Source organism: Bubalus bubalis, chromosome 3 (genome assembly GCF_019923935.1).
Source record: "Bubalus bubalis isolate 160015118507 breed Murrah chromosome 3, NDDB_SH_1, whole genome shotgun sequence".
NCBI lineage: Eukaryota > Metazoa > Chordata > Mammalia > Artiodactyla > Bovidae > Bubalus > Bubalus bubalis.
Genome location: NC_059159.1, coordinates 139,782,006 through 139,808,663, shown reverse-complemented (window position 1 = coordinate 139,808,663; position 26,658 = coordinate 139,782,006). Strand labels below are relative to the sequence as shown.

The window sequence follows — 26,658 nt, the reverse complement described above, 5'->3', positions numbered from 1 at the left end:
CAATGGTCTGGAGCCCTCTGGTAGAGGACAGAAGCTGAAGGGAAGCTGCCAGTCTCCTCAACTCTCTTCCATTTCCTTCCAAATGGGAGTGGCATAGAGTGGTTGAGCTGTAAAACCAAAACTCCTTTAAAATTACCAAAATGTCTAATCAAAAACATTTGTAAAAACCTTCATGGATGCTAGACTAAGGAAATAACCTTTAGAAATTTTCTTGTGGGATTTGGAAGGAAAGAAAGCACATTTAGAAAGAACCACAGACTCAGAAGCCATCTAGCCTATTTGATTCTATAGCACATGTTTGTTTGTTTCCTTGATCATTGGTTCATTTTCTCTTATTGGACTTGTTGGACTAATGCTACCCACTTGATTATTCAGCTTTAACTTTTCTCCATTGGCAAAAGCAAATTTTTTTAGTACAGTTTAATTTTAGTCAACCTCAATTATAATGTAGCCTCTGGTTAACTGAAGTATATCATACAGCGTGGTACTGGTAGTGGTGATGGGGGCGGTGGGGGTGGGGGGTCAAAATACTCTGTTCCTAGTGATGACAATCAAAATGATGACAGATTCTCTCATTACAGTGTCTTGCATTGCTTTATTATTTCACTGTTATGCATGCAGGGCATTTCAAGAACTGTTGGGGGATGCTTATCTCAACAAAGAATACACATTCTAAGCAAGGCCTCCACACATCTTGTTTACACCATAATTATAATATTAGGTTAATAATATCTTAATTTCAAATAATACTTTTTATTCCAAGGAGCTCAGTATTTTTCATATATGCTATTCTATTTATCTTGTCATATTACAAATTCAACTGAAATCTGTGGTGGGGTCTCACATATTACAAGATTGTAATACTGTTCTTCCTAGTGATTAAATTCAAAATCAAATCCATTGTTAAACATACCTCAGGATAAATTTGAATGAATAGGAGGAAATTACAGATGTTTGTTGATATTTTAAAAATACTCACTGCTAAATCCCCTTATCCATGAGAGTTCTCAGTGGAAAGTCAGTCCCCAAAATCTAACCTTGAAATAGTCCTACCTTACCTGAGACAGGTAAGAGCAGGAAAAGAGTAAGATGGGGTAAGAACATGCAAACAGAAGAAAAGATACCTACTTGTCAGTGCCAGGGAACCCAGGGGACCTTAGCCACTGACAGTCTGACCCTCAGAGTCCCTTATTCATGTTAAGGGAAGGCCTATAGTTCCAATGACATAAGCCTGTTTGTTCACTGTGGTTTTATTTCTTGTTGTCCTTCAGGCTTTGTCCTTCATTCTTTATAGTTGAGCAGTGGCTCAGAAAATAATATAAGAGTCTCCAAGAAAGATTTAAGTTCCCCAATAGAGGCTAGTGGGTTCATCCGGTTCTGAGAAACATAATTCAGTATAGGCACACCTGTTGCGAAGTCCCTTTGTTATTGTGATATCACAATAAGTCTCATGATAAGAACTAAGACTGAACAAAAAACCTAGAACTACTTAAATTGATACCTCCTGTGTGCAACACAGACCATTCCTGACAACCATTGGTGTATTATTTTAAAGACTTTCAATAAACCAAATTTGAATCCCACCAATTGCTTATCTTCTGTGACTGATGTGTGTGCATTCTAATGACACTTCTGGTTTCTGTCTCTATCTTTTTCAAGATAAGCATGCCTTGATTCCAAGTTCATGTTGACAAATGGTTTTGGAAAACTGATCCCAAGAGAAGTCAGTTCTGCCCACAGTTCCAATCCCAGCAGGAGACACACCCTAAGAATGCCATAATCAACAAACTAAATGATCTATTCCATGGGCTCAAAGCCTCAAGAATCCATAAGACATTTCACTTCACCCTCCCCTCAATCATCCTTGTCAGGGACTCTGATAAACATGCTGCTAGATACAGCTATGAAGCAAATGGCCCAGTAAGTATAAACAGCTGTACTTACATGTGTCTGGCTTGAGCTGACTGTTGGTAATGCCAAAGTACTGGGGATTTTCAATGACAGGAATCTTGGTCATTCCAATAATGACAGCATCAGGGCCACCCTCTGAAGACGACGGGGTGTTACTCCCATTGGAGATGTGATGGAGTGGGCTGGCAGAGTCATCATCATTGCTGATAACTGAGGCTGGGCCTGAAGTTGGAAAAACAGATATTCTCCTATAATTCTTCATGGTTTTGTTGAGCTATAATTCATATATATAAAATTCTCACATTTAAGTATACAATCCAATAGGCTTTAACATATTCAGAGAGTTGTAAAACCATCAGTACAATCTAATTTTAGGACATTTTTATCATTTCAGTTAGCAGTCACTCCCCATTCTCCCCACTTCCAGCCCTAGGCAATAATGAATTTACTTTGCATTTATACAGATTTATCTACTGTGGATACTTCATATAAATGAGATCATATAATATGTGATGTTTGGGGACCAGCTTCTTTCATTTAGTGTAACATTTTAAAAGTTGATTCACATTATAACCTGCATCATTACTTTATCCCTTTTTATAGACAAATAAAATTCTATTGCATGGATATATCACATTTTTGTTGATCAATTCAATTGATTGATATTTGGGTTATTTAAAATTTTGGCTATTATGAACAATGTGGCTATGAGCATTCATGTACAAGTTTTTGTGTGGACATATGTTTTCATTTCTCTTGGGTGGAATTGCTGGGTCATGGCAACCCACTTCAGTATTCTTGCCTAGAGAATCCCCATGGACAGAGGAGCCTGGCAGGCTGCAGTCCATGGGGTTGCAAACAGTTGGACATTACTGAGAGACTAAGCATGCACGCACAGTAGCTTTATGGTTAACCTTTTGAGGAACTGCCAAACTATTTTCCATATTTAATATCTCCAACAGCAATGTATCAGGGTTTCAATTTCTGTACTTCCTTCTCCTGTAATTTGATATGCAGCTTTCCTCTCTGTTCTCTGAACATCTTTAGAACACTCGTTGAAATTCCCAGCATGAATCTAGGATTCCTATTGTACAGTGTACTGAAAGATGACCTGTGAGTTCAAAGATTGGATCCTGATCCTTTCTCCACTCTTTGGACAAGTCACTTACCTTTTTGTACCTCTACATCCACTTACATGTGTAAAATGTGCAAAATGATATCTTTTTGTTACTTTATTAGGCTTTGAATGAAACTTCTGATGAAAATTTGCTTCATATGTATGAATTACTAAATAAACTTACAACTGGTCAACTAAAATTGCATTGGATTGTCCTGTTACTATGTTCACTTTCTCAGAGACTACACCATTTTTGCCTACAAGATACTTTCATAGCAATTATGAATCAATCCAATAGCAAAGTTCTGTGCTTTGCCTTTAGCTCTAATATTATTGTAAAGCAATTACATGGATATCTTTATATTAAAACAATAACCATAACATTTTTTCATACCAGATTTGAACTTTACAGTCCAAAATCTCAGAATGTATATGCTTATAAATACAGTCTACTGTGTCTTATGTAAACAATTCATCCATTGACCACTAAACCCATAATGTTTGCAACTAAAACACATTTCCAAAGGTCTACATTCATTAAAAACTTCATAACAATTAAGATCTCAGGGGCTCTTGTTGGACACACCCTACAAGAAAAGTAGACAAAGTCCCCTAGACATATAGTACATGTGTTTCTGTAGTATGTTGAATAGATACAAGGTCCCAAAGAAGGCTCCCAGTGGCCAGGGCTACTGTAATAAGCTACGAAGAATACAGGAAGAAAAGGATATGGAGGAAAGACAAAGAGAAGACAAAATCCAATGTGCAGCCAAGACAAATGTGTGGTAGGGAAATGAAAGCCTGAATGCCTATTTCCTGAGCAAGCCATGTGTGTCCATCCAACCGCCAGGATGTCTCAGCTGCTGCTGCTAAGTCACTTCAGTCGTGTCCGACTCTGTGCAACCGCATAGATGGCAGCCCACCAGGCTCTGCCATCCCTGGGATTCTCCAGGCAAGAACACTGGAGTGGGTTGCCATTTCCTTCTCCAATGCATGAAAGTGAAAAGTGAAAGTGAAGTTGCTCAGTCGTGTCCGACTCTTTGTGACCCCATGGACTGCAGACTACCAGGCTCCTCTGTCCATGGGATTTTCCAGGCAAGAGAACTCGAATGTGTGGCCATTGCCTTCTCCAGGATGTCTCAGCACCTCCATCCAATCTCTACCTTCTCCTTCACATTTAACTTTTTATGTAAGAAGCACAGAAATTCTAGAAACAAAAGCTGTTATATCATACATTTTTGAATACCCTCTGAAATATCACAGTAATCCATCCCCAACCCCCAAAATCCATTTTCTGTCTTATATGGGGATTATCACTGTTTGGAGGGATAACAACTGGACATTCCCCAGTTAGCTGTCTTAAACTATGTAAGAGGCAGCCAACTGCTATTATAGGTAATTTTAAAAAGCATTCTCTCAAGGGGATGTGTATTTAAGTTGCCTTTAATGATACACTCTGGCTTACTTCTGCAAGCAAGTTCTCAAACAGCCAATTTAGAAGCCACCAAACACTCAAAGCCAAGGGAAGCTCACTGGTTGTGCTCATCTTGAGCCTAGCTCACTGGTGTTTGTAAACAGAGGAAATTCTGCCAAGAATAGCTATACAGACAAGTTCTTTCTAATATTCTTAACCATCCCTGTTTTATGATTTGCTTTTTGACAGGCCCCTATCACCTAGAGCTTAAACCCAGAGGTGGAAAATGGAAATGTGCTATGCTAAGGTTTCTTCTTCTTGTCAATAAGACCTTCCCTCCATGGGCTTCCTTGCTCCAGTCCTGGCTCAGCTGTCCCCTCCTTCGAGGTTAGCAAAGCATGCTACTACCCGAGCTCCCCGGGAAGAGCGCAGTGAAGGCATTTCTCAGCAGATTCCAGGCTGCACATTTACCCCCAGAATGCAAGAGTTGTCATGTTACTCCACATGCTGTCAGAAGGCCAGCAATATTTGCTTCTGAATTCCCTGCAACAATTAGAAATTCACTGATCCCAGTTGCTTTGTCTCTGATTCTCTTTTGGCCCAGGGCAGGCTGTCCACATTCCCATAGCATTCAATCATTTTGGAGGAGGTTGATACTTAGAAGACAATGTTGAAATTCCTCCAGGAATTCAGGCTCTGAAGCATCTGCCATGTACACAGCAGAGCCTTAGTTAAAGAGTTCAACCAAGGGACTTGCTCTCTGCTTCTCGCCTATCACAGAAGAACACTCTTTCCTTCCCCCGCCTTGCTAAGTAAAACCCCCAACTCCGAGGTAACAGATCCCAAGGGAATGGGCTCTCTGTTTGGAGGGAAATTTTTTGAGCACAGAAACGGTATAAAGCACCAGAGGTAATTTTTCAAAAGCCTTTTCACTTTGCCAGAAGGTCACTGTTGACAAATCTGAGCAACATATAAACCTCAACAATTTATCAAGTGGCATGTTAATTCAAGTGCTGTTTGTTTCATTATTGATGTTCCAAATCCTGGAAGATTGATACAGCTGGCAAGGTTGCAGAGTTTCAGCCATTTTTATACGAACATTTTGATCTAATGGAGCACAGCAAAGTCGGGAAGGGGAAAGCTCTCGGGGGAGACGATGAATGTCTATATAATTTGACAGCAGCCTGTCTGTGCAAATCATGGATGTCTCGTTGTGTGTCTGTGCACGTGGAAGAAACACTGCGAAAAGACAGACAGAAGAAGAATCGGGGGCACATCACAGCATGTGAGAAATTCACAGGAGGACTTGAAAAGATGTCTTATAATATTAATAAGAAGTTTTAAATTGCTGGGTATGTGCAGCTTGCTGAGTTTGGGGTAGATAATTCTAATTACTGAGCTGACAAATAGGAGCTATGCCTGGAAACATTTTTAGCCCCTTTTGATTTTACTGTGTCTCACATACAAGGAGGCATTTTTCTTTTACCAGAGCTGCTCAGTAATGTATCTGGAATTTATGACTTTACAGACATTTTTAAGCCTGGCTGAGACCTTTTTGCCCTGGTAAGAATCGATGTAGGTCATCTGGAGAAGGAGTTTCCTTTTCTCAAGGCCAACATGCTTTCGAGGAGAGAGACAGATTATTGTTAATCAGATAGCCATATCAAACATGTCTTTTGTTTTCTGTATTCTGCTGCTTCAACATCTGGGGCCTTGGTGAAAGAGGAGGGACTGCCAGTTCCTAGAGATAATAAAGTGCTTGCCTACAAAAGTATGTTTCATATACAAGCCGACCTATCCACAATCTGTGCCCCCAAACCACATTCCTTATCAGGCTATCAAACTCCAGGCCACTATCCACCTGCCCCATCACCCCAGAGCCACATATCAGACAACTAGGGATGGTCCCTTATTCAACCCAGCCAATTCTAACCTGCTTACCCTGCCTCGCCCATTCCTTTCTGCAGAAACCACAGTAGAGGCTCTTGTCTATGTTTTACCCTCACTCCCTCTGCTTCCTGATGGACCCCGTGTCCCCTTCAGCATCATGGTCCCCACCGTGGCGTGATCTGCCCTCTTCTCTTGGGATCTGCGAGTAACAAACTACATTTTCAGTGGCAGTCATCTCCTGACTGTGGCCTCAACACACTTGAATAATAATAAAACCTACAAAGCAGCAGCACCTCTGATGAACTGTAGCTGAAAGAACAATTCTGAAGAATTCCCTCAGCTGTGGCCTAAAAGGATGAAGCCCGGTTTTTGAAGCTTACAGGGAATAAGCGCCTCTCTACAGAGCAAACTAGCCTGGAAAACACTCACATAGTTGCAGTGATTTGCTGTTTAGTGGAGGGAAGACCTCATCTCACAGCACTGTTGTGGGATTCAATTCCCCTCTTCACCACAACCACACACAGAGTGAGCACAAACCCCTGGAAAGGCCTTCAAGATTGCACAGGCAAACAATCTCCTCTCTGCTATCTTGGCAATATCTTGGCAAATCGCCTATGATCAGCTGGATCTGAAATTTGCCCCAGGTCATTGCAGACAAGTCCTGAGCTGGTTGCACTTAATGTTCCAACTTTGACACATTCCACTTCTCTTTGCTAGTTAAGAGCTTTAGTCTTGGAATTCCTGGGGCAAGATAAGGGTCAGGATGACTTCCCCCATCAGGGCCCTCTGGCTCAGTGTCTGCCACCTCTGGGCCCAGCCAGTGCGATATTTTGGATCACTGGACAGACACTGAGAAAGACTATCCTTTAGGAAAGGTCTGCTATCAGGCTCGACAAGGGAAAGGAAACAGGCTTCTTTGTATGGATGGGATGAACACACAATAGGTGGATGGTTTAGAACTAGAAGACTGACCCTGGTATGCTTCTCCTATTTTACAATTTTCCCTATAACCAACTTTGCTACCAAAATAAATGCTAACCAACAGATAGTCAAGATGAGGCCAGATCTTGGAAATGCACAGGCAAGATGTAAAGACAGTGTTTTTTCATGCCTCCTAAGCAATTCCTGTTCATTGTCTCTGTACCCATAGAAAATACTGAACAAATTAGAGGCCCTAGGAGATCACACCTGATTCCAATCCTAGTGATGAGATACATTATCTGCACTCATTTGGTAGCTACAAACTCTGCTTTTCAATTGCCGGCACATAGTCTGAATGCAAGGAGCAGAATGCAATCAAGCACAAATCATAGCGTATGGACGTTAGAGTCCTGCATTGAAAGAGAAGTGGTCATAAATGAACAGCTGATTTCCCAATTCAGAAATTTATTACATGTTGGCCAATGGAAGAAAGTTAAGATCCAAGCTTGCCCAGACTTGAATATTCAGCCAGCTGTTTGCTATACGTGGAGTTGGAGTACAGTCGCATTTTATTCCCTTAACCTTTAAAATGCAGCCACAAGCTAGATCTGGATCACAGTTCACTCTTCCTCATAGGACAAAACAAGTTGAGGTCAAAAATACAAAACCATCTACTGAAGTCAATTTTCCTTTTCTGGAAAATTCTAGACCTCTTGCTTCAGCAAAATAAAAATTGGGATCACAGAAAAAGAATCAAGGGCCAAAAAGTAATAATAAAGAGGGTCAAAGCAGTTTCATCCTAATTAAACAACACAAACTCATTGCTTAGCCAAAGAAGTAGGAACTACTTACCAACACCTTGTCTTGATTTTACTTTCCCAAATCCAAACCATGAGAAATCTGAAAACCACAACAAAACATAAAATAAACTTCGAAAGAGAAGCGTAAACCAGAGGCATTCAGTCCTATCCCTAGTGAAATAACAAACTCCCCCAAAAAGCTCCACTGGGGACCAAAACTTCCCCTCAAACACCTGGAAACAAACCCTTGGGTTTTTGTGTAAAGATTTATTTCTTGTCCTGAGAACAGGGAGGTTAGGATCAGAAAAGAGGCGGCAAGAGACTGTCTTCACGAAAAATGGCCAAAACCCAGGGTTCAAGGCACTGAGCAGATTTTCCTCCTCACTGTCTCTCTTTCCCCTAAGTATCAAATCATCAAACAGGGAACTGCAGGGGTGAGGGCAACACAGTGCATTTGACAAACGCACCCTGGTTCTCAACCACGGACATGTGGGGAGATAATAAAAAAAAACAGATCTTTTCTGGAGCAAAGACAAGCAGTACAAAAAAGGAACATGAAATCCCATGGGAGAACTGACACTCAGGCTGGATGGGGATTCAAGAGGAAGAAAGAGGATCACAATTCTACATGGATTCCACAACCGACTTGCTGTGTGATGGTGGGCAGCTCCCAGCAGCTTCGCGCCTCTTTGTAGCACAAGGCTCCAGAGGCATGTGAGGGGAAAGGTCTGCCAAATGTTTGGAGGTCCTCAAGTGAAGAAAGCCTGTTTGCTTCCTGGGCCCCACTGTTCCCTTGTAGGTAATTTCCTCCGTGTTCAAAGTAAATTCAGCACAGCAGGGAAATCTCTGGATAAGAGCCCAATAAAGGGTTTGTTGTTCAGTTACTAAGTCATGTCTGACTCTGAGATCCCATGGACTGTAGCATGCCAGGCCTCCCTGTTCCAAATTTGCCCAAGGTAATGGAGCCCCAAGTATGTCTGATAAAGAGAATGGAGCCCAAATAAGTAAAAACTGTGTTTCTCAGCTCCTTAGATCTGCAGTGATTTTTACAGGCGGCTAGGATAAAAGGCTACATAAGAAAAGAGCCCACGGAAATGAAAAATGTATATAAAAACTCTTTGCACACTCAAAAATGCCTTACAAAGTTGTCACGATTGCTATCTTTTAAAAGTACATTTAAGCCTTTCCTTTATTGGTATTCTACAATTTCAGCTGTAAGCCAGTTTTTACTTCTGATTGGTATTTCTCTGAATGCTTTTTTCCAGGTTTTAAAAGGTAGAGGGAAGGCCTGGCCTCTACCCAATGCTAAAGAAAGATTCATTTGCATGAAAACAGTGACCTCATTTACTGCGTCCTCAGTGTAGCAAGGCCTATGGGTTTCTTAGTTACAACTAATCTCTTTCAAAACAGAGTGAATTTTCCTACTGGTCACTTTTGTTTTTCTATATTCTTTTGATTTACTTAGTTTTAATTATCATCATGGATTAAATATTTGGACTCTTTTTTCACTTGAGTATTTTCTCAAAATCATCTTTCTATCTTACCGAGCACCCACTGAAGAGCAAGGCCGTAGTGCCCCTCACAGATTACCCATTTCAGATTATTGTCCATTATCCACTGTCATAACCAGGACTTCCAGGAATATCCTTGTATGTCTTAGGTGCTCCCATCTCCATTTTTAGAGATCATTCCCTCAAGATAAATTCCAGAAATAGAATTACTGGGTCAAGATGGGGAAATACTGTTAAGGTTCTCAATGCACATTATCTAATTGTTTTCTCACTACAGGAGGTCTTACTTTCACCAACAGTGGATAAGAAGGTGGACTGTGTATTTCCAAAAGGGAAGTGAAGGGTGAACCATTTCTGATATCCATCCTGCCATTGGTAGGTCTTCAACTAATTGAACAAACACTTGCCTCCCATTTTTGCCACATGAAACCATTCACCACCACTCCCACCACCCGCCCCCCGAAACCTGTCCTAGGCTGGGGTTTGGCATAGGTGCAGTAGGGAGAACTACAGGAATGAAAAGAATGAGAGTAAGGCAGATATCATTTGTGTAGTCATTATCATTCACCAGGTTCCTCTCCCACCACAGACTTCTCCCCTGGTTCTCAGCCAGACCTTATAATAAACCCCTGCTCCTTGACAAGAGACTGAGACTCAGAACAACTGGCTGATAGGCTTAGCAAAAGCCATAGTTATTAGTGACTGAGCAGGGACCTAGCTTTCTGATGCCAAATCCAGCATTTTTTTTCTTTCATAATTGCTTTTCCAATCCTCCAAATAATCAAAATCAGCCAAAGTGAAGAGAATGGCAACTCACTCAAGTATTCTTGCCTGGAGAATCCCATGGACAGAGGAGCTGGTGATCTTACAGTCCGTGGGATCTCAAAGAGTCGGACATGACTGACTAACACTACTACTATAATGTCATAATTAGGATCCAATTTTATACATAGAAAACACTTGAATTAGTCATTCATTCCTCATTTTTTTTCTTCAGCAGGCATATTTGAAGAGTCAAGAATAAAGGACTGCATGGTCTTCCCTCAAGGAGATTAAGATCAAGGATCAGCTCTCCTAGAAGAACATCAGGGGTATATGGGAACTCAAAGGAGGGCTATCTAGCTGAATCTGGGAGGCAGGGTAGCAGGGCAGTTATGGGGGAAGAGTTCTCTGGCTTCTTCACAACAGACTAAAATTCACCAAGAATGGGAAAAAGCAGAGGGGTATATTTTCACTGTAAATTCTTCAGTTATGATCAGAGTGGGAAAAATCATATTTGTCAAGGGGCAGATGCAGCTGGAAAGAGAAAAAAAAAAAAAAAAAAAAAAGCCAAGGCACATAAACAAGGGCCAAGCCAAGAGTTTGGAATCTATGGTGAAATTGCAGGTAGACCCTAGAAACCAATCAACCAACCTTAGGCCAGGAAGAAACAAGATCAAAATTAATTTTAGAAAGTGGTTGCAGGATAGAAACAAGATGATACTAGAGAAAGACTGAGGGCAAGAGACTGGTTGAGGAGGCTTTTAGAGAAATCAGGGCCTGAAAAAATCATGACCTGAGCCTGGTAGTAGGGAAATGAGATAGGGACAAGATGGGGACTGCTGTCTGGTCTATTTAGGGGAATCAAGAGGATTTGGACATTGATTGTAAGTAGAGGAGAGTATCAGAAATGAACAAAGATATTCTTGAGCTTAGACAACAAGACACATGGTGATGCTGCCCAATGTCTCCAAGAAAACTGACAGAGAAATAGGCTTAGGGGTTCAACTCACAGTGTGGGTATGGGGCACAAATCCCAAATAAGGTAACTATGTGGGAGATTCCCCTGAAGTAGGAAATGGCAACCTGCTCCAGTATTCTTGCCTGGAAAATTCCATGGACAGAGGAGCCTGGTGGGCTACATTTCATAGAGTCATAAAGAATCTGATATGACTGAGCACCTAAGCACCAGCAGCATGTGGAGAAAACCTAAGAGGGAGACATCTAGAGTTTGAATCTCAGGTCTAGAGCTCAAAGTTGTTGTTGCTGAGTCGCTAAGTCATGTCTGACTTTTTGCCACCCCATGAACTGCAGCATGCCAGGCTTCCCTGTCCTTGACTATCTTCTGGAGTTTGCTCAAACCCATGTCCATTGAGCCAGTGATGCCATCCAACCATCGCATCCTCTGTCGTCCCCTTCTCCTCCTGCCTTCAATCTTTCCCAGCATCAGGGTCTTTTCGGGTCAGCTCTTTGCATCAGGTGGCCAGTGGATCTGACCAAGTTTAACCAGAACCCAGAGTCCAATGGACAACAGAGGCTAGTGGCTGCAGCTGAGACGCATTTCTTCTTTGGGCATGCAAAACACTCTTTTTGGCAGGTACAGATTAAAGAGTACAACTGAGGCTAACTTTTAACAAGCTTGCTCCTAAATTGCTAAAATATTTCTAAGTTCTTTTTAACATTAACACAATTATTATGTAAGAGAGAATGTAATATCCTTGACCATATGCCAAAGTTCTTGGAAAATTTAACAGACCAGGCAGAGCACTATCACATTGATACCTCTCTCCCCTCCAAAAGCTGTCCTTTGTTCAACAACTTTTTCTTGATGAATTTAAGCAGTAGTCTTAAAACCATGATACTAAATGTCAACCGCAAAACTTTCCCATGAGGCCAAAAAGAAACAATTTCTCAATTTCCTGCAATGTTTCACCCATTGGGAGTAGAGTCCTGCCAAACATTCATTTATTTTCTATTTAATAAAGAGACACTTTATTCACTGCAACATAAAGGGCTCCTTCAAAAGCAAATATAGTTGCAGCAAGATTAAAGGAACTCCTTCTTTTGGAATCTAGACCAACAAAGACTCTATATTATGAAATTAACCAATTAAATCCATCTCTCTTGAAGAAAGTTCTAGAAAGCTTTTCCTCATCCAGAGAAAAGGAAGATAGAAAAGAAAATAGCACAGCTCTAAAATGAGACTCAGAATAATAAAATAAATAGCCATAAAGATTGCTTTTCAAATGTCTCTCAAAGGAAAACTAAAATTTAGGGGCTGAAAAGAAATATTTATGATGTAAGGGAGAGAATCAGAGGAAGGAGGGAGAAACAGGCAAAGTGGAAGAAATTTAATCTTCCCTGTGGTGCTGAATGGTACAAACACTAAATGTGATTGTTAGAAGGGTTCTGATCTCAAGAGGATGTCATTTATGGAGTTTTGATTTGTAAGTTTCAGAAAAAAAATTGTTTTTATATGTTAGAAGGGAAAGCAACTCTTCCAACTCTGGAGGAATTAAAATTTGCTGTGTTGTCAATTAAAATTTCTTTATAATGTTCTTTTTATTATTGAAATTTCTCTATATTTCAAGGCAAGACTCATCACCCTCCACCCCAAAGAAAAGCATCTCTAATGCTGTGATGATGGAAGCACATGGGAAAACACGATTCACTGACAAAAATGCACTTCACGTCCAACTTCTCGTGGCCACACCCATTCCCTGGAGGACCGGTGAGAGAGGAGCCATGGGCTGCCTGGCTGCAGGGAAAGTGTTCAGCCCAGAGTACACTCCAGAGTGCCTGGGTGAGCAGCGGACTGCCTGTCACCTCACACAAAGAACTAGGATGACTGGTCATTGCACTGGAAAGGAAATGAAAGAAAAGGACCGCTGTGTTGATGATACAATCATCTCTCTTTCCAACTGACACATAATCAGAGTGAGTAATAGTTTGCTTCAAATTAATTCCAGTTCCACAGGGCACAGAACAATGTAGTTTGGGGCCAAGTTTCCACTTCGATTTAACTTAATCTTTTACTTAAGGACACAACCTTTATATAAGTCCCGTCTCCACAGACCAGCAAGAGGGCTCACTTTAAGTTAAATCACAGTTCCAAAGGGTTCCAGATTCCTCCTAACCAGCCTCCATTGGCTCCATCCTTTCCCTTCCCTCAAATTTCCAATGTGACTTATGTTCACTGTTATTAAGAAAAGTAACACTGAACACCTCCAATTGACAAATTTGAAGAAAAATTATGTGTATTGTGGGGCTTCCCAGGTGGCTCTACTGGTAAAGAACCCACCTGCCAATGCAGGAGACATAAGAGATGCAGTTTCGATCCCTGGGTCGGGAAGATCCCTTGGAGAAGAGCATGGCAATCCATTCCTGTATTATTGCCTGGGGAACCCCATGGACAGAGGAGTGTGGCAGGCTACAGTCCATAGGGTCACAAAGAGTCTGACACAACTGAATCGACTTAGCACAGCACAGCACACATACACAGTTATTAACTGACCCCATGACCTCTAAATTCCAATTCACAAATTCAAAATCGCATTTCATGTATATCTGTATTTTTCTGGAGAGAAAATCCACATATTTCCTTGGATTTGAAAAAGGTACTTCACTGCAAAATGCTAAGAACCAGTGAAATACATGTAAATAGTTTCAGAGACAAAAGTTTAAATGCATAGGTACTCAACATCTGGGCTTCCCTGGTGGCTCAGTGATAAAGAATCCACCTACCAATGCATAAGACACAGGTTCAGATCCCTGGGTCGAGAAGATCCTCTCGAGAAGGAAATAGCAAACCACTCCACTATTCTTGCCTCCCAGGGTCAGAGGAGCCGGGTGGGCTACAGTCCATGGGGTCACAAAGAGTTGGACAAGACTTAGTGACTAAACACCAACTCTGCATCTAAATTCTATTGAACTATATTCCCTATCAACTGTTGAATCAGGTGCTCAGAACCATCTGTCATCTCCCAGTTAGACTTCTACAGTGACCTTCTCCCCTGTCTCCTGCTCTGTTGCTCTTGCCTCCTCTGAACCTCTTTTCCATAGACCTGCCAGAGTAATATTTTCAAGTATCTGTCAGATTATTGCATTCCCCCACTGGACACCCTGTAAAGCTTTCTTGTCACATCTAGTATAAACTTCTGATGATGACTAGAGTCCTGCACCATGTGGGCTCCCGCACCCTCCCATCTCCTAGGAAAAGGCCACAGTGGTCTCCTTCCTATTTCTGCACACTCTGCACATTTCCCTGCCTCCTCCCCAAATCCTCTGCTCAGGCTTTCCTCACAGCTAGCCACCTCTCATCCTTCAGTTTTCAGGGCAACTATCCCACTTCAGAGGGGCCCTGACCTCAACCTTTTAGCCTGAGTCTCTCTCAGCCGCTCTCACTCCCTATCATCCCTTCCTTCTCAGTGCACATGCGCATGTGTTTAGTCACTCAGTCGTGTCTGACTCTTTTCGACCCCATGGACTGCAGCCCTTCAGGCTCCTCTGGCCATAGGGATTCTCCAAGCAAGAATACTGGAGTGGATTGCCATGCCCTCCTCCAGGGGATCTCCCCCACCCAGAGATCGAACCCAGATCTCCCACGCTGCAGGTGGATTCTTTACTGACTGAGCCACCTGCTGCTGCTGCTGCTAAGTCGCTTCAGTCATGTCCAACTCTGTGCGACCCCATAGACAGCAGCCCACCAGGCTCTGCCGTCTCTGGGATTCCCCAGGCAAGAACACTGTAGTGGGTTGCCATTTCCGTCTCCAAAGCATGAAAGTGAAAAGTGAAAGTGAAGTTGCTCAGTCGTGTCTGACTCTTCGCCACCCCATGGACTGCAGCCTACCGGGCTCCTCCGTCCATGGGATTCTCCAGGCAAGAGTACTGGAGTGGGGTGCCATTGCCTTCTCCGAACTGAGCCACCAGGAAAGCCCAAAAATACTGGAGTGGGTAGCCTATCCCTTCTCCAGGGAATCTTCCCAAGCCAGGAATCAAACCGGGGTCTCCTGCATTGCAGGTGGGTTCTTTACCAGCTGAGCTACCAGGAGCCCTCCTTCTCAGTATGTACCAATAAAGGATCTGACTCACTTCCGGTATTATTTCTTGTCTTTATCCTTTACTAGAACTTGAGTTCCATGAAGTCAGTGACTGTCTTAGAAGAGACTCCACCCTCCTGAAATAGACTCTCACACAAGGATTCATAGTGATGAATCCTTCAGTTTATTAGGAAAGGATCCAGGAACACTAGAAGGGGAGAGAGCCCATGACACAGGGAGAGAAAGAAGCCTGGAGTAGATATATTATCCAGTGGGTTACATTGGGGACAACTAGAGCTCAAATCCCTGAGTGCTTGGGGACGGGGTGTAGAATGCATCTCAGAGTTTTTCTTACCAAAACATGAGGAAGTTGTGTCATTTACCTTCCAACCACCATTTGTCATTCTGCTAGGAGAGAGCCCTGGGGCAGAGTTCCCAGCGTTTGGACCAAGACACAGGGGCGAGCACAGGATGGTGGGACCTGGGAGGACCTGATGGGGGCACCAACAGGATTTGCTACAGGAATCTTGTCTATGTTGCTCACCACCACCTCTAGTGCCTAAAACAGGCCCTCAATAGATACTTATCAAAAAGAATCATATTTAAAAGCATAACAGCAGGAAGGACTGCAAGTCTAATAAAAATACCAACAGGCAAATTATACATTCAACATAAAAACAATATTTTGCAAGTATATTTGTCGCCCTCTTGATTAATTTACTCCCCCCACCTGTAGCCCCACTCCCCACCATGGAATCTCAGAAAAGTATTTAAAAGTGAGCAATACCTAGAACCCAGCATTCTGGGCAGGAGTGTGGAATAAAGATGCTGGACCAGATGTCAGGTGCGAGGTCTCACTAGATGCTGTAAGAAAAAAACTTCATGCCCTTGGGTGGGTCATTTCTCTCCCTCACGGGCTCTGCTTCCTACTCCATGAAGACAGGGGCTGAAAAGTGGCATCAAAGGTCCATTTGAGCCCTAGCAATCCATAGTGCTAATCATCAGGCATGTATGACTGGGAATAAATTGCCACTTGGCCTTCCATAGCTTTCCTGAGCATGGGTATTTTGGGATTGTGAGATCATGTGCAATTTAAAGAAAAGCACTCTGTCCACCGGCCTACATTTCCTCCTGCTAAATAATACTCAGATGCTTTGGGGTCACTATTTTCTCATCTTGTGAGAAGAGCCTGTGCTCTGCAAAAGCAATTTCTAAAAAAATGGTACTTATTGAATACTTGCTAAATGTTAGGACACTTACTGGAGATTAGATATTACTTTAATTAGGGAAAATTGGTCAGCTTCTATTCCAGCATTTAAAAGAAATAAAATTAAGCTAAAGTGATTTTTAGATCCTACAGACTTAAGGTTCAGAAGCCTCAAGTGAGAATAGACAAAGCAGACTTGCTCAGAATGTGGCAAAATGATCTCTTCCCCTTCAAACATTTAATTTTGAGGACAAAATGTTGTCAACCACATCCCTCTTTCATTTTGAACATGTAGACTATTTCAAAGAAAATTCATTTGATCTACATCTCTGTCATTCACAAACATTACAAAGTGTTGGTTTTTTTTTTTTTTTTAATCAGTTGTAAATTCTGAAGGTTTATTCTTTAACAAAGGAGGTCACACTATCTACTCTGAGTGGATTAAAAAAAAAGGAAACTGCAATTCCAAAGGGTTAGTTTTAAACTTGGAACTTTGAGAAACCCAGAAGCAGCCTCTGTTTACTAGTAATAATTGACAAACGTGAGAAAGGCATATTAAAGCTTTGCCTTTCTGAGGTACCACCTCAGCGAGAGCTCAAAACACTATAAACACTTTTTTCAACTGTCACAAGCTCCCTGCAGGGAAGACAGGTGATGTCTGGTTGCACACACACAATATTTCCCTAATACTGTCTTCACATTCAGGAAATCACTGCCTCAGATTCACCCCAGACTCCCTTCTCTCTGCAAAGCAACACTGGTAAGCACTTGGAGCAAGTCTTTTGGGAGGAAAATTGGCTAAGTCTCATCATTTGAGAAGTGATATTAGTGGCCTCAAAGAGAGTGACAAACCCATAGAGTCTGACAAACACTTTATGTCCCCTGAGCTTTCATTTCCATGGAAAACCTAAACAGTGACTTAGAGACCTGAGCTGACTTGTTCAGACCTGTCTGTGGTGCCTTCACCAATTGAGGCCAAAACATGCTTTCTGCTCTTCCTTGCACAAAAACTGTCGCCATAGGACATGCATTTGAAAATGCTTTTGCAATTGTTGCTATAGATTCATGGTTATATTCATATTTATACATATATATAAATATAGCATGCGAATTCTTTTTTCAGTTTCTCTAAACCAACATTTGCTGCAGCTAATTCAAAGCACCATGTAGGAATGGTTTTGTGGTTTTATTATGGAATTTTGGAAGGAGTAGGAGGACGGCAGCATTTCTAGCCATCTCACTTTAAAATATTTTCAATTGTATTCAAATCTTTCTCTCCAGTCTTGGGATGTGGTGACCTTTGCCTTTCTTTCCAGTGACCCACTGTCAACCTCCTTCCCCACCAAGACTCTTGAATCCAGCCAAGGTCAGGAAATGTGTGAGGCTGATACAATAGCTAAGAGGTTTATTTAATTTTATTACCATGTGCTCTTCTATTAGGAAGCTTCTGTAATGGAATAGAACATAACAGGATTATATACACTTATAAAGCTGGGTGCTGAATAAAAATAATTGAATAAAATAACCATAAATAGAACAAAATGAAAACCCATTGTTGAAAACGCAGCACCAGTGACATGAATTAACTATCAGCCATCCACTTCCTGCTTAACATCACTAGAGGTGGTTACACAATGTTAGTGGAAGAAACTCAAATCCATAAGATGTAACTGATTTCTTTCCTTTGTGTTTCCTATTAACTGCCCACTGTGCTCTTTAAAGATCCACTGCTTTTCTGGAAACTAATCAAAATTGACTGGCTAGGTCAGGGATTCTTGAATTTTTGCCTCCCAAGGGAAGTTGGACAACGTCTGGAGACATTTGGGGTTGTCACATGGGAAGGGTGGGGTGGAGGAGGTGTGCTTCTGGCACGTGGTGGATAGAGGCCAGGGACGGTGGTAAACAACCAACAGCACTCAGGCCAGTCCACCTCACAACAAAGAATTTAAGTCTTAGAACATCAAGGGTGCCTTAATGGAGAAACACTGGCATAAGTCATAGCCCAGCAGAGGTGGAACTTATCCCCAGATCCTGTTAAAAAGAAACCTTAGCCTGTTTGAGCTCACTGTCACTAGAAGAGTCTCTTCTCTCATGTTATCCAGTGTTCTTGTCACTGGTCCCTCTCAGTTTCTCATTCCTCACAAGAAATAGCTATAATGTCATAATTTCTGTTGCTTCCAAACACCAAAAAATGCTATCCTGGTCCACATGGGCTAGGCAGTGCAGTATGAGAGGATGGGAGTTGCATTTGGACTCCAAGGCTTGGGTTCGAGTCTTAATACAGCAGTGTGTGTGAGCTTACTGACCTGCCTCTTGAGAAACCTGTATGCAGGTCAGGAAGCAACAGTTAGAACTGGACATGGAACAACAGACTGGTTCCAAATAGGAAAAGGAGTTCGTCAAGGCTGTATATTGTCACCCTGCTTATTTAACTGATATGCAGAGTACATCATGAGGAATGCCAGGCTGGATGAAGCACAAGCTGGAATCAAGATTGCCGGGAGAAATCTCAATAACCTCAGATATGCAGATGACACCACCCTTATGGCAGAAAGTGAAGAAGAACTAAAGAGCCTCTTGATGAAAGTGAAAGAGGAGAGTGACAAAGTTGGCTTAAGCTCAATATTCAGAAAACTAAGATCATGCCTCCAGTCCCATCACTTCATGGCAAATAGATGGGCAAACAGTGGAAACAGTGGCTGACTTTATTTTGGGGGGCTCCAAAATCACTGCAGATGGTGATTTGCAGCCATGAAGTTAAAAGACGCTTACTCCTTGGAAGGAAAGTTATGACCAACCTAGACAGCATATTAAAAAGCAGAGACATTACTTTGCCAACAAAGGTCCATCTAGTCAGTTCAGTTCAGTCGCTCAGTCGTGTCAAGGCTATGGTTTTTCCAGTGGTCATGTATGGATGTGAGAGTTGGGCTATAAAGAAAGCTGAGTGCGGAAGAATTGATGCGTTTGAACTGTGGTGTTGGAGAAGACTCTTGAGAGTCCCTTGGACGGCAAGGAGATCCAACCAGTCCTCCTAAAGGAGATCAGTCCTGGGTGTTCATTGGAAGGACTGATGACCACTACTTTTTGTATTTCCAAAGCACATTGTTCTTTGCCTGTCACTCTGAATTTTAATTATCTACTTGCTTTTTGTAACTTCTCACTGGAAGTTCTTTATGAGCAACAAAAATATTTTTGTCGTGTATCTCCATTGTACTTCTAGCACTGAGCACAGAGCCTGGTACAATTTAGGTGCTCAATAAAGATTAACTGAATGGATAGGTAAATGAATTCCAACTTTTCACCTTTGCATTCATTGATCAAGAACCAAATCTGGAATGATGTGGGATCACAGTTGTGTTAAGAGACTGTACTGCTCCCTCTCCTCCCTGGCCAGCAGAGGATTAGAAACCACCACCCCCCACCATCACCAATCCATATAACTTGCTTTTACAAACCAAAGGGAACAGAAATTACACATTTTTAATAGTCTCTCATAAGTTTTCCACTTCCTCTTCATCCTATCACCATGAACCATGAAACCTCATGTTCGGATGCACTGTGTTGTACATGGAGCATGAGGAAAAATAATCTTCTCTGTTTTAATGGTTACTTATTTCTACAACATCACTTAGCCTATTCTAACTGATATGATAGTAAAGTTTCAAGTGAATCTTGCTAAAAAGATAATCTTATCTATAAAAATATCAGGCTTTTATTTTATTCAAAGACTCTAATATGTATGGTTAAGAGAATACATGCACACACATGGACTCTCTAAAGCATGTGCAGGTGTGTGCATAAATACATAATGTATAAATATTCATGATAAAGGAATACAAAAAGTTAAAAAAAAAACTCATTGTAATTCACCTGAAGAAATCAGAATTGGGTGAGATGGGGTGGAGGGTTGGTGGGAGGTTCAAGAGGGAGGGGACATATATGCTGCTGCTGCTGTTGCTAAGTTGCTTCAGTCATGTCCGACTCTGTGCGACCCCATAGATGGCAGCCCACCAGGCTCCCCCATCCCTGGGATTCTCCAGGCAAGAACACTGGAGTGGGTTGCCATTTCCTTCTCCAATGCATGAAAGTGAAAAGTGAAAGTGAAGTCACTCAGTCGTGTCCGACTCTTAGTGATCCCATGGACTGCAGCCTACCAGGCTCCTCCGTCCATGGGATTCTCCAGGCAAGAGTACTGGAGTGGGGTGCCATTGCCTTCTCCAGGGGACATATATACTTGTAGCTGATTTGCATTGTTGCACTAGCAGAAACCAACAAAATATTGTAAAGCAATTATCTTCCAATTAAAGAATAAAACAAAAGCAAAACAAAAACTAACACCTGAAACAAAATGTTTTTCTTTAAGAACCACTAAATATAAAAGTATCGTACTAAGCCATAAAGGAGGGGGGAGGGATAGTGCAAATCAGAATGAATAAACAGATGAGAAGAGAAACAAGAAACAAAAAAGCAAACAAAGAATTCAGAGTTGCAAACTTGCAAGCAGTCCCCTTAGAAGGCCATGCCTTCATTCCAAAGATTTTGGTTCTGTTTGTCACATTTCCGAACTTGTTGTGGGAAAATATCTTTCATTAATATAACAGAGTCTTCAAACTACTGGAATCTTCATTATTGGAGAGGAAACTTTGATATTTTAACAGCCAAAGATCACTTGGAGCCAGGTCTGGTGGAATGTGTGGGTGATTAAGCTGGATCATAACACAATTATTCGCCAGTGTGTCCAATTTTGTAGGCTCAAGTCTCCACCATTATTGTAGAGCTCATAACTTTCACTGAAGACACTTCTGAAAGATGAATTCTAAAAATGCACAAGCTCTCTTTTCCAGTGAGTCTCAAACTTTTACATAATTCTAAAATCATGACTAAATGTCAGTCACCAGTAACTTCCTGGCCCCTTAATTCATGGCCATTAAGTAGAGGCAACGTGAGCGGAGGCAGGGCTGGGTGTTCTTCAAGGCATCCGTTAGAAGCTAGCTAAGCACATTTACTCTTAGACTATATTATCATAAAAGCAATTGAGTCCTGGTGGATAAAAGCCCACTTAAAACAGAATTTATTAGAGATCATTTTTGTTTGTGTTCTGGATTATATTGTATATTCCCCAAATTCATATGCATGCACATGTGTGTACTCTTTTGTGACCCCATGGACTATAACCCTCAAGGCTCCTCTGTCCATGGGATTTCCCAAGCAAGAATACTGGAGTGGGTTTCTATTTCCTTCTCCACAAATTCATATGCTGAAGCCCTAATTTCCAATATATCTGAATTTAGCCTTTAAGGAGGTAATGAAGGTTAAATGAGACCACAAGAGTGGGAGTTTAATCTCATAGGACTGGTGTCCTCTTTTTCTCCACAGGGCCACAGTGAGAAGGTGGTGTCTTCAAGCCAGGAAAAGGGCCCTTGTCAGGAACTTGATTGGCTGTACCTGATCTTGGACTTCTAGGTTCCAGAGCTGTGAGAAAGTAAATGCTTTTTGTTAAGCCACCCAATCTGATATTGCGCTATGGTGCCCTGCGCAGACTAGTCCAGTTTGTTTGTTGGCTTTTTTTTTCGTTTGTTTGCTGTTGTTGCCATTGTTTGGACTGCCACCCTGTATCCACTTCCTTGTCCTCAACTGGTCATGATTTCGTTTGGTTATCCACCTACCCCCAAACAGTCAATTTGGTTCAAGATGGAACCAATGGCTCAGGCACAAAAATTCATAATTCCATTCCCTGCCCACAGTGTGGCTCAAGAATTGGCATGTGACTAAAGTGAGTCTGAACAAAATCAAGTCTGGGATGCGTGTACAAAGGTTGACGGAAGTGATCCCCTTTCGGATGGGATCTGGAGGGATTAGCATCAGGAATGAATGAACCGCAACTGTGAGAGAAAAGTTTGTCTCTGAATCAAGCCAATCAGTGCTTGGGCCTTGGATCAAGCCATATCTAGAGCTTGGTATTTACTCTCTGATGGTGTCCTTATTGTTAAAGGCAACTGTAAGATGCCAAACTAAAACAGGGATGGAGCCAGAGTCATGTAATTGTCAGTAAGTCAGTCCTGCAGCCCCAGAGGCTGGAGTAAATGGGCACCATATTCTGGAGTCCTTCCACGCACCCAAGTTTTATTACCACTAATGTTGAATCGGCCTGTTATGGAGATGTAAATGTCCTGTTCTTCAAAGGCTTGTTTGACAGGATGAAAAGCTTTGGGTTTTCAATGACTTTGACTCTTCAGGAGATGGGAGGACAGCCTATTTTAGCAATTTCCATGGGAATGAATAGACATATACTTTAGCTATTCAAATATTTAACTAGCTCCTTTGTTGTTGTTTTGAATTCCAAGGAGCTGCAGCTGCCTGTTTGTGTCTGTTGTGCCTTTAAGGGGCTTGCTGATTCAGTGGGATCCCTTGAATGCATTAATTAGCCTTCTCTCATTTTCCCAGCCCATGCCTATGAAGAAATGAACATTTACAGCTCCAATTGTGGAACCATGTGAGTCTTCAGGGTACCAGATAAAGGCAGGCTTAGAACTACCTGCTTTTTAATGGGCATTTTTACACTGGCAGCAGCCTGCAAGATGAATTTATTGGTGATCACTATTGGCAGGCGAATGAAACACGGGCCCTGGATTAAAGTGTAACAGGGGAAAGGGGATATTAATCAGCCCAGGTACATGAGTCAGAAAGAGGTAAGGATGCACAGAAAATAAAATGTTATGGAAGGCTAGAAAATGATTTATCATTTTTAATATATATCATCTAAACTCACTCTGTATAACTGCTTGTAGGTCTCCATGTTGTGAGGCCTTGGGCAATAAAACACTCCTTTAAAACACTAAGGTGAAAGATGCTGGTGGGGAAAATAAAGAAGCATGAAGAGTGAATTGACTGTAAAAGAAAGACAAGTGTGTGGCTTAAAATTAAATTTCCACTCTTTCCTTTTAAAATTATTTATAAATACAGATTTTGCTTGGAAAAACTGCACTCTATTGATAAGATGGAGAATAAGATGAGAAGTCTTTCTGTGAGAGTCCATTTCTCAGATCATTCTTAAAATTATTATTATATGAGACAATGTACTCTCAAGAGTATATGTCCATGGCAGGCTTAACTGTTAAGCCAACTGATTAAATTATTATTAACATTGAATCCTTGAGCTTGGAAGCTTGGTTCTACACAATTAAGCACTAATTTATGGAAGTTAGCAAGAAGAAAGTCTAGTTGACAATGATATGAAATGAGACATTCCTTCCCCCGTTAATAGTTATTAGTCTTACTTGAGATTTTTCAACCCAGGAAATTGTATAAAGTATTTTCAGGAGGGTTTCCCTTTCTGCAATAGGAAGAAACAAACAACAGCACATCCCTCAGCATTCTGTAACACTTTTTAGCTTCTAACAGTAACTGTCTCAGTTTCCCTTCAGAAACATCAGCTATGTCTAGGACATGTTTATGTTCCCCCAGAACCACCAGGAAAGGTAATAAGAGCAGAATATCAGGGGCTCCATGGTCTGCTTCTTCATTTACCTCCTACACAAAACTTCTCTGATATTCTATGACAAGCTATGTTTGTAAACACAGAACCCATTGTTTTTTTTCAAACAGTGGACCATCTATGGCTGGACTCATGCTAGCTGAAAAGGCAATGGCTTCCGTTCTGGTCCAGGCCTCTCCAGCTCTCATGACAGCTGCTATCTTGACCTACTTAGTCTCTGCCTTCTTTTCACCCTCGTTAGTTCCATCTTCCATTCTGCAGCTGGACAGAACTCGCTAAAATGTGCAAATCTTCTTCATCAACACTACTTAAATTTGATCGAGGGCTCTACATCACTGCCCTACAACCCAAACTCCTAATCTGGGGCTTGGATTCAAGTTCCTTTCCAGACTTCTCTCTTCCAATCTCTTTTCTCTCATTTTAAGTCCTAGCAACTGAGGTAGCAGCTGGTAGCTCTATGCTTAAATTGTGCTGTGTCTTGTCTGTGCCTTAACCCTATGTCTTTGCTTACGCCAATCCTTTCTCTAGTTTTTTTCCTATGCATCTTTTACTACTCAAGGCTTACCTCCTTTAGCATGCCTCTCTGATCACTCTGCTGTTAAGTCGCTTCAGTCATGTCTGACTCTGTGCGACCCCATAGACGGCAGCCCACTGGGCTCCCCCATCCCTGGGATTCTCCAGGCAAGAACACTGGAGTGGTTGCCATTTCCTTCTCCAATGCATGAAAGTGAAAAGTGAAAGGGAAGTCACTCAGTCGTGTCCGACTCTTAGCGACCCCATGGACTAGCCCACCAGGCTCCTCTGTCCATGGGATTTTCCAGGCAAGAGTACTGGAGTGGGGTGCCATTACCTTCTCCTCTGATCACTCTGGACCGGGCTAAATGTGTCTCTTCTCTGCTCACATGAAACCCTTTGCATATCTTGATTAAAACCAAGCATTATAACCATTTTTTCACATATCTAACCAAGTCCTTGACTAGATTATACACCTTTGAGAAGCCTCTGCTTCCAGAAACAGGAACATATAGGGCTGAGTCATTGCACACGCCCCCCCACTGGTGCCCTTGGAGTTGTTCAAGTCTGGGCAGGGTAGGCAGCATGTGGTCCTCACTAGAAGTCTACATTTTTGACCTCTAATTCTCTGCCTTCAGAAATCACTGTGGAAAATGCAACCATCAAATCCCTAAGAACACATAAAACCATTACAGCTATGAAGACCAAGCATTGTTTAACTGAGCAGCTAGCCAACCTGTCAGTAGGGCCTTGAGGAATGAAGCACAATGGGCAGCCACCTTTAAGTGAAGGAAAGTAAGAAGACATTGAAACAACTCAAATGCCCATCAGCAGATGACTGGTTTAAGAAGATGTGCGTGTGTGTGTGTGTGTGTGTGTGTGTGTGTGTAATGGAATATTACTCAGCCATAAAAAATATGAAATAATGCCATTTGCAACATGGATGGACCTAATGAAATAAGTCAGAGAAAGACAAATATTATATGATATCACCTATACATGAAATCTAAAAAATAACACAAACAAATCTATATACAAAACAGACTAAAAGTCAGAAAATAAACTTTTGATTACAAAAGGGGAAAGGGAAGAGGGATAAATTAGGAGCATGGGATTAATAGATACAAATGACTATACATAAAATACAGAAGCAACAAGGATTTACTATATAACAGAGGAAACAATATTCAATATCTTGTAATAACTTATAATGGAAAACCTTCTGAATATATGTATATATGTATAACTGAATCACTTTGCTGTACACCTGAAACTAACACAATATTGTAAGTCAACTAGACTTCAAAAAATAAAAATAAAATAAGAAAATCCTGAAGCTTAGGAGATTTCTTTGGTCCTAGCAGAAGCCTGCACTGGGCAAAGAGGCTCTGAAAGGGGAGTGAGGGCTACAGGAATCAAGGTTTATCTGCTTCACAAGCCTTCCTGAACACCTTCAGGTATAAGAACTGCTCAGTTATTGTCGAACCATGAAATCAATCCATCAGTTAAAAATGTGTAATATGATGGGAAGGATTAGCATTTACTGTGTTCCTCCTATGTGCTAGGCATCTTATTATTGGATACTCACCATTACACCATCAAGTAGGTATTATAATTCTCATTCCTGAAATGCAGAGGAATTCAGTAATCTTTGAATCATACAGACAGGAAATGGAGCAGAATAAATGCATAGTCAAGAATTAGTCAGAAAGCCTGGGTCACAGGGATAATCTGGGGAGTCATCCAAGTATGTACTCTCTCTCATACTTCTCCCCATACAAATACTCAAGGTCTTCCATAAACTTCTGGAAAACTGAGTGTTCACAGTCTAAGGTCTCCTAAGACCTTGGAGTTGGCTCTTGTAGTGGGTCTAAAACATGTCTGTCCATCTGTTTTCCCAGATGTTCAACAAAGTCAGATTCAACCTAAAGAATGAAGGATTCTCACCAGTGCTGCCAGGCAATAGTACCAGACTGTGGACAAAGTGAGGTTACAATTCTCAAATAGAGGAAAACCCCAATTCTTCCTTGAAATCAGGGGCTCACAGAGAGAGTGGCTCCCACAAACAGGCAAGTCATTTC

The 26,658-nt window shown here is 41.6% G+C and overlaps 1 protein-coding gene across 6 annotated transcripts in view; it reads right to left on the bottom strand.

Moving 5' to 3' along the window:
• Positions 1 to 26,658, bottom strand: part of NTRK2 (neurotrophic receptor tyrosine kinase 2) — a 400,572-nt gene that overhangs the window by 176,109 nt on the left and 197,805 nt on the right. For 4 of the 6 annotated variants that reach the window (XM_025281959.3, XM_006080618.4, XM_006080621.4 and 1 more), the window contains 2 exons: positions 8,106 to 8,153; positions 1,945 to 2,133 (listed from right to left, as the gene is read on the bottom strand). In XM_025281959.3, the coding sequence (XP_025137744.1) occupies positions 1,945 to 2,133; positions 8,106 to 8,153 (237 nt within the window). The remainder of the gene's footprint in view (positions 1 to 1,944; positions 2,134 to 8,105; positions 8,154 to 26,658) is intronic. The other 2 variants (XM_006080619.4, XM_006080622.4) reach the window with 1 other exon arrangement.